The sequence below is a fragment of the Cariama cristata genome, unplaced genomic scaffold (assembly GCF_000690535.1).
Source record: "Cariama cristata isolate BGI_N322 unplaced genomic scaffold, ASM69053v1 scaffold39240, whole genome shotgun sequence".
Taxonomy (NCBI): domain Eukaryota; kingdom Metazoa; phylum Chordata; class Aves; order Cariamiformes; family Cariamidae; genus Cariama; species Cariama cristata.
In genome coordinates, this window is record NW_009593675.1 from 1 (window position 1) to 8,292 (window position 8,292).

Genomic DNA, 8,292 nt, shown 5'->3' on the forward strand with positions numbered 1-8,292 from the left:
AGGAGGAGGCAGCCGCGGTGTGGTGCCTCCATGGCGAGCAGTGCTGTGACAGGCTGTGCCGGGTTGCAGGCTTGCACTCCACTGCATCCTTCCTGGTTATCGCCGCGTCTTGAGGCATGGCCTTCCCCTTTTCCCTGGTTACAGCAGCTGATAGCAAGCCAGCGGGGAGACTTCGCTCCCTCCTGCCAGAGGGGCAGGCGGGGAGGAGAGGCCACATCGTCCCTCCCACTAGGCCAAGGGGTACCACCGACGAGGGCATCATCCTCCTCTTCCACATCCCGCTCCATCGTTGGAAGAGGAGTCTAGGACCTTCCTAGCAAAGGGAAGCTGGTGGCCTTTGGGTCTTGCTGGGAAAGGACCACCAAGCTGTGCTCATCTTCAGTGCACCTGGAGGTCCGCAGGGCACAGGGGGTGGACATGGTGGTGGGGCAGGAAGGTTGCGTGGGTCACTGTCGCCCGTCGGCACATCAGCCATCACACGTGCTGTCCCGGGCAGCTGTGACGGAGCTGAACTTCTAGAGATGGCCTCCCTGGATGGCTTGGCCTCCCTCCCCATGCTGCGGTGCCCCGGTAATGCTGGTGGAGGGCAGATCTGGGCTGGATGGAAACCAAAACCTGCTCTCCCCTCCTTTCTCGGGTCAGACATCCTGGGAGAGAGATGATCTTCTCTGTGCTATGCTACTAACAACTAATTAATAACAGCTAGTAACAGCAATTAATTGCTTGTGCTCCAGAGGGTCTAGACCAATATCCCAAGGACAGGGCAGGGGCCAGGCTTCCCGTGGTGGGATATTCATGTTGGGCAACACATCCTGAACACCCAGCGTCAAGGGGTGCCTTGTAAGGCCCATCGGGGTCCATAGGACCCTGCCTCCCCTCTGTCTTCCCTCTCCGATCAGAGAGCAGCAGCCTTTTGCTCCTCCACCCCCTCCTCGCAGGAGCCAGGAGCGGTTGAGCCCGCCGGAGAGCTGGGCAGAGAGGAGTTAACTCCAAACCCAACCTCAGGGAGAGGGGAAAAAAAACAAACCAGAGATCAATGGATCAGCAGCAAGAGCAGAGGGAGGGAAAAGGGGGAGACAGAGAGAGAGAGGAGAAGAGCTCCAGAAGGAGAGAGACGCATGTGGGAGGCAGGAGAAGAGAGAGCGGAGCTGGTGGTGAGCAGGGGGAGGCAGAGGAGCACGGGGCAGGGGTGACGGCGCTGCCCGGACAAACTCTTTGGTAACCCACGTCCTCCTCACCACCGCTGCCTGGGCTGGACCAGAGGTCTCTCCTGAACACAAAGGTGAGTGCTGGCTTCCCAAGCTGAGAGGTGACCTCGGGCTCCCCAAGCAGGGACACGCTGGGGCCCAGCGGTGCCCCACAGTCTATGGGCGAGGTGCACTCCCAGAGACCGGGGTCCTCTGCTCGAGTGAGGAGATCCCGCGGGGCTGGATGGAGAAGCCAGATAGTCACCAGTAGGACAGAGGGAACCGCAGAGCCAGAGAAGCAGGGACGACCTTTTGGTGTGATACAGAGGGGCTGTTGGGAAGGAGAAGTGGCTTGAGCTGCAGCGGTGCCCCACAGTCTATGGGCGAGGTGCACTCCCAGAGACCGGGGTCCTCTGCTCGAGTGAGGAGATCCCGCGGGGCTGGATGGAGAAGCCAGATAGTCACCAGTAGGACAGAGGGAACCGCAGAGCCAGAGAAGCAGGGACGACCTTTTGGTGTGATACAGAGGGGCTGTTGGGAAGGAGAAGTGGCTTGAGCTGAGGGATGGGGGAGCATGGGATGAAGGAGCTTGCACGACCCAAAAAAAGAGTTAATTGCATGTCAACAGTTGCTAGATAATGGTGTCTTTCCCTCTTGGTTGTTGCTCAGCGAAGGACAATTTGTTCTAATGATAGCACAAGATGGGGAGGGCTCGTTAGGAGATAGGCTGTTGGTGCTCCCCGCCTGAGCGTGGTGTTACTCAGGGCTGGAGCAAGTTTTACAGCAAATCACAATACCTTGAGCTGCGGTAATAACGCGCTCCTTCGCTATGATTATCGTGTTGTGTTTCAGACAGCTCTGAGGTCTCCACCACTATCCTCTCCTAACTACCACCATCTAACCCCTGACCACCTCTCAGCATCAGGACAAGATGTCCTTAGTTGCTTCTCCTCTGTGGAGCATAACTACTGCACAGGGAGCAAGGAGGAGCCAGCTCCGAGGTGTAGGTGGTCCCAGCTTAAGGAGTTCCTTCAGGGTGGGAGTGTGGTGGGGTGCTGCTGCTGCGGGGTGGCATCCAGGTATCAGGTCCCTGCTGCCGGAGGTGGCACAGCCTGGGGTGAGTGTGTCAGGACCCCTCGCAGCCCACGGGAGCCCCCTTCCCCATGGCCTCCTGGCCAAGCCCTGTTGAACACCAGCCAGGATTTAGACTTGCCAAGGCAGGAGCTCCCAAGGGGATCACTCATAGAGGGAATGTAGGGGAGGTGAGGTGGCAGGGCAGGGGGTTCTTCAGGGGGCTGGGAGCACAGATGATGCCATGGTGGGGATGTGAATCTGGGCAGGAGAAAGGGGCTTCAGCTCTGCTCAATTCAGGCAGATGTGGGCTGACTGATCCCAACAGTATTCTTGCTAGCGACGTCACGAGGATCTTGATGTCATCATTTAACCAGCTGGTTGGGATTGGCATCTCTGGGAGAAGCGTGGGCATCAAACAAAGGCCAGGATCAGGCATCTCAGGGCCAGAGCTCTGGTGGCCGCTGTGGTCAACACCAAGCAGCACCTACGTGCCTATGGCCATGCACAGGTGCTGTCTCTCCCTTTCTCCCCAGGCAGGTCCCCGCGGTCAGATGGGGAGATGCCAGAGGGATGGAACGCTTCTTCCGACAGCCTGGAGCTACGAGCAGCAGGGATTATTGTGCCGGTCATCTTCTCCCTCATCTTCCTCCTGGGTACTGTGGGGAATGGGCTGGTGCTGGCCGTGCTGCTGCGGAAGAGCCAAGTCAAGTACAACACCACCAACCTCTTCATCCTTAACCTGGCCATGGCCGACCTGTGCTTCATCATCTGCTGCGTCCCCTTCCAGGCCACCATTTATACCCTGGATGGGTGGCTCTTTGGGGCCTTTGCCTGCAAGGTTGTGCATTTCCTGATCTACCTCACCATGTACGCCAGCAGCTTCACCCTGGCCGCCGTCTCCGTTGACAGGTAAGTGTCCCCTTCCCTTTGAGTCCCTCAGCTCAGGGACAATGTGTTTGTCACCCTTGAGCTAAGGGGTGGGAGAAAGACCAGTCCTTACCCTGTTGAGTGTCCAGTAAAAAGCAGGTGGGGTGGTCTCAGAAGCAGAATCAGCCTCCCCAGCTCGCCATGCCCTCTCCCAGCACCACGCTGGTTACCCAGCCCTGGCTTGGGAAGGAGGAGTGCAGGCATATACTGAGGTTTGGTGTCCACCATGCAAAACCAAGAACAGCAAAAGCCCCAGGGCAGCGACATGCCACAGGAGAAACAGGGACCTCCCTGGGTCCTGCTCCTATCCTTCTCTTCCCTGGTTCAAGAGGCACGCTGCTTGTCCTTCCCAAGCTAGCACAGCAGAGTGGGTGATGGAGATCCCAGACCTGCTGTTGGGGTGACCCTGATCTCTATGTGAATTCACCGTAACCCTCTCTGCCAAGAGGTGAGGAGGGGGAGAGATGGGTGGGTGCATGGGAAGGGGTGCACAGATGGCAGCTCCACAGGGCGGGAGAGATATCTCATCTCACCCATGTTCTGTTTGGTCTCTCCTTCCCCTTCCCCTCCTCACCAGGTACCTGGCCATTCGCTATCCGCTGAAGTCCCGAGATCTCCGCACCTCCCGAAATGCAGGAGTGGCCATTGGAGTAATCTGGTCACTGTCACTGCTCTTCGCGGGGCCTTATCTCAGCTACTACCAGATTGTCCATTACCATGGGGTGCCCATCTGCGTCCCCATCTGGGAGGACCAGCGCCGAAAGATTCTGGACATCCTCACGTTTGTCTTTGGATACCTCCTGCCCGTGACTGTGGTGAGCCTGGCATACACCAGGACTATCAAGTTCCTGTGGACCTCTGTAGATCCCATAGACAGGATCTCAGAGTCCCGGAAGGCCAAGTGTAAGGTCACCAAGATGATTGTGGCTGTGGCCGTCCTGTTCTGCCTCTGCTGGCTGCCCCACCACTTGGTTATCCTGTGCTTCTGGTTCGGCCACTTCCCCTTCAACCGAACGACTTACACTTGCCGCCTGGCTTCCCACTGCCTTTCATACGCCAACTCCTGCCTCAACCCCATCGTCTACGCCCTCATCTCCAAGCATTTCCGCAAGCGTTTCAAGCAGGTCTTCACCTGCTTCTTCTTCCAGAACAAGATCTGGAAGAAGAAGAGAGTTGGAAAGGAAGTCCACGTGGTCAACGTGGGAAAAGTTTTCACCAACAGCACCAGAGGTTTCTATGGAGGCAACACTGAGGTGATCCAGGTCCCAGAGGAGAACACCAGGAAGAGGGACCCTGAAGGTGCTAGTCATGCCAGAGCATGGACTCACCAGCTACAAGATGCTGTGATCTCTGTTCAGAAGGAGCTACTGGAGGAGGAAAGTTTGGCAACAGCTGGCCATCCCCTAGCCATGACCCCTCCAAGAGGAACTCAGGAGTTTCTGACTGTTCACTACAGATGAACAAAGTGAAGAAACCTGTTTTCCAGCCAGTGAGTAGCCACTCCATTCCCAAACAGGCAGAATAATGTGGAGCAGAGGGGAATGGATGCAGCAGAGCCACCAAAAGATCCCATGGCAATGGTTAACCCATTGTGCCCACTCACCTTCAGTCGCCGGCCCACAGTGTTCACATAGGAATGGCACAATCCACCGTACAGATGCAGAATGGAGAGACATGTTAATGTGATGCGAAGTGACCTGAAAAAAAAAACAGGTTTTAAGGCCTCCATTTCCCAACTTCCTAACTTGCTAATTTTGTGCAGCACCTTGAAACTTTAAGAGGAAGGCAACCAAAATGAAAACATCCAGGCTGGTAAAGGCAAATCAGGGCATGGGTGGGAAGGGTGGAGAGAGTGCACGGGGACCTGAGGGGGAATACAGTAGCTGGTAGCCTCTCTCCCTGGTAGCTCCAAGCAGTGAAACACTGTCCCCTGCCCGTAGGCTCTTCTTTTCCCATAGACCAGGGGCAGCTCTTGTCCACCTCCATGCCCTTCTCCAGCCCCTTCATCCAGATCAAAGGACCTTTGCCACACTGGCTGATGTACAAGGAAATCAGCCGTCCGTGCCAACAGCTCAATGATGCAAATTCCACGGCAGTCACTAATCGTACTCGAATGATTTATGCCACGGCAGGTGAAGAATGGAAAGGCGTGTGTACCGACACCTCTGCGTGCCTCCCCTTTGCACCTCTGTCTTCTCTGAAGTTCGAGGAGGACCATCTGTCCAGTCTCTTCTCTCCACCCTGCCCCACCAGAAGTACTCGCTGGAGGATGTTTCCTAGAGCTCTGTCCCACCTGGCTTTAGCTCTTGCAAGCAGATCCTGCAGGACGCTGTCCCAATTCATAGTTTTGCTTGCAGTTCAGAAATATTTCTTGATAGCCATCCTCCGTTCTTCCTAAACAAACCCGGTAACTCCTCCTTCCATCACATTGTTCCACCTGAATCTGCCAGTCCGCTTACTTTCTGTTTGCCTTTTGCAAATTCCTGAGGGCTTGCTGCCTCCTCTTTGATCTTTGCTTGCTACTCGGAGTTTCATCCCTTCCTTCTGGGGCTGAAGGACCTGTTGCTCTCTGAGCACTGACATTATTCAGTGATATTAGCCCCATGTCTGTGGTTTACTGACTTCGCCGGAAGTTTTTTCCACATGATGATGATGATTGTGAGTGAGATGATGCCTGGCATCAAAGCAGAAGAAAGTAGCCAAGCTGCAAAATGAGCTGTGGAGCCAGGTTATGAGTTGTGGTGAGGTAAAGGAGAAAAAAATGGGTCCATCACACCCATGTGCACTTAGTTCAATCCTCTTTCCTCAGTGCCACTTTCTACCTGATGGAGAGGGCTTCCAGGAGAGCATGAGGGCAACACCGCTCGCTGGCTTGGGACACCTTCCGAGACAGCCACCCTTGTGGGATTGCTGTGGGACCCATGTCCACAAAACTTTCTGTCCCTGCTGCCCCCACCAGCCATGAAGGAGCCTTTGACCATGGTAGCAGCTCAATGACACCCCGCAGCCGGGCCAAAAGTCATCCCGGCTTGACAGGGGGAAGGATGGGAAGTGCCATGGGGATGGCGGGGTGGGACAAGAAATCACGTTCACCAGAAGGTGCTGGAATTTCTTCCCTGCTTGACCTTAATAAACCTTTTTCCTGCCACCTTTGCTGTGTGCTGGATACAACCACTGCCCGGCGTGGGGCTCTGCAGTTTGGGCTGGAGGTGATGGAGGCTCTATGAGCCATCTGACCACAGGCTGGGGCTCCCGACATCGCTAGCAGAGCGTAATTTGTTTTATTTGACATTGCAGACGCTGCAGAAGTGTACAGAAGAAGCAAAGCTGGGGGTTTTAAGATGGATCAGCACTGCTGCTGTTCATGAGAAAGTCGTAGAAGAGGAAGACAGAAGCAGAGAGAGGGAAAAGGAGAGGTGGTGAGAGGATAGCAGGGGGGGGAGCAATATAAATGAGAATTGGGAGTGGGCTGGGTGGGAGACATCCACAGGGACAGAAAGCAGCGGTGAGAAGGCAGGGCGAAGAGAGGGGCTAGAAGCAGAGGGCAGATGGGAGGACAAAAGGGCATGAAAGAGGTGGGAAGCAATGTGCTGGCAGAGCACCCACATTTTGGCAGGAGCCTTCTCCCCACCCCAGCACTGTCAGGCTGCTCCGGAGCTGGGGTGAGCATCACTCGGCTGTGTTGGACTCCAGCCCCACCGCAGTTTTCTCCAGCATTTTTCTGCATCATCAGGCTGCCGGAAAAACCCAGAAAAACACCATCCAAGCAAGGCCTTTGATCAGTCTAGTGCACGTGGGAGGGAGGGAGCCGGTGGGATTTGCAATGCTGTGATTTGCCGCGGTGCCTGGCACAGCCAGGTCTGGGCACGTGGCTCACTTCCCGCAACTCCCGTTTTGTCACGTAGTCGTGACACGAGTGGAGAAGGGAGAGGGACCAAGCGAGGTACTTGGCTTCCCCAGTGTGCCCGGTCCACGTGCACTCCATGTGACTGCAGCCACCTGAGGCCATCCTCTATGGGGACAAGACAGCTTCTCCATGGGGACACAAGCTGTGCGATGGCACCTGGCTCGCGAGTGCAAGCACGGCAGATCCTGCGTTGTTTGCCAGCACAGACGTAGCCCCTGAGCCTTGATCTTGTGGCCGAGGAGCTTTTTGGTGACACGGTAGGACAAGACCAGGAAGAAGCCCTAGAAAGGGGACAAAGACAGATTACCTGAGAGATCGGGAGGAGGAAAAGGGACTGCCTTTGCTGGCTGGACCAGCCTGTGGAAGGACGTCCATGGTGAGAGATGAGGGAGAAATCTCCATTAACATCACGTTTTCTGATCGCATCTCAGGGGCTTCGCTTATCCCCACTGAAACGGTTTTCTGTTGGCAGCAAAAGAGAGGAGCTCGCTCATTCAGACTCCTTAAACTGAGCTCAAGCCCCCCCCGAGCTCCTCAGCTGCCTCCTCCGCAATCCAGCAGACAAGTCTGAGATGCCTCAGCCACAAATCATTAGACCTGCCACCACCCCAGCTCAATATTGACAGTAAGCTTTACGTGATTGCAACAGCTCTCCTTTTCCTTAATCATATATGGCATTTAATTAGTGCTCCTGAGTATGTAACTCTTAACACGAGGCAGATCTGCACCCATAATGCCCTAAGAGCAGGTGAAAGAGGGAAAGCTTGGCAAAATGCGTTTAGTGAAAGCAATGACATTGTGGGACACTCCAAACTTCCACACTGAAGCTGAGAAACAGTTACAGATTGTCATGGCAGCAGTAGGTTTCAGAGTGAACACCTTTGCCCTGAACAAGGCAGATCATTCTCCTTCCATGGCAGTCCACTTCCCCACATCCCGCTGCCCACAGCCAGCATGTACATGGAGATATCCCTCCCAGCAAAGCCCTACAGGCTGACTTTCCAGGTGGAGACGCAAGGATTGGGTGCTATGGCAAGCTCCATAGCCTGGAAATTTGCAGGGATCGCACTCCTCTCTTCCCAGCTAATTAAAAGAGCGAGGGAGATAACTCTGGGGACCCCCAGCCAGCAGAGAGAGGCCACTTACTGCCAGCCTGCTGATCGTCAGGAGACGATTGCCAGCATGAGGCTGTGCGCA

General features: G+C 55.3%; 1 protein-coding gene across 1 annotated transcript; it reads left to right on the forward strand.

Annotated features, from left to right (window-relative positions):
* Window positions 1-2,817: 2,817 nt before the first annotated feature.
* Window positions 2,818-4,648, forward strand: LOC104157702 (galanin receptor type 2-like). Its single transcript, XM_009695142.1, has 2 exons — window positions 2,818-3,170; window positions 3,766-4,648. The coding sequence occupies exons 1-2, from the start codon at window positions 2,821-2,823 to the stop codon at window positions 4,646-4,648; spliced, it is 1,233 nt and encodes a 410-aa protein (XP_009693444.1). The 5' UTR covers window positions 2,818-2,820.
* The last annotated feature ends 3,644 nt before the right edge of the window (window positions 4,649-8,292 follow it).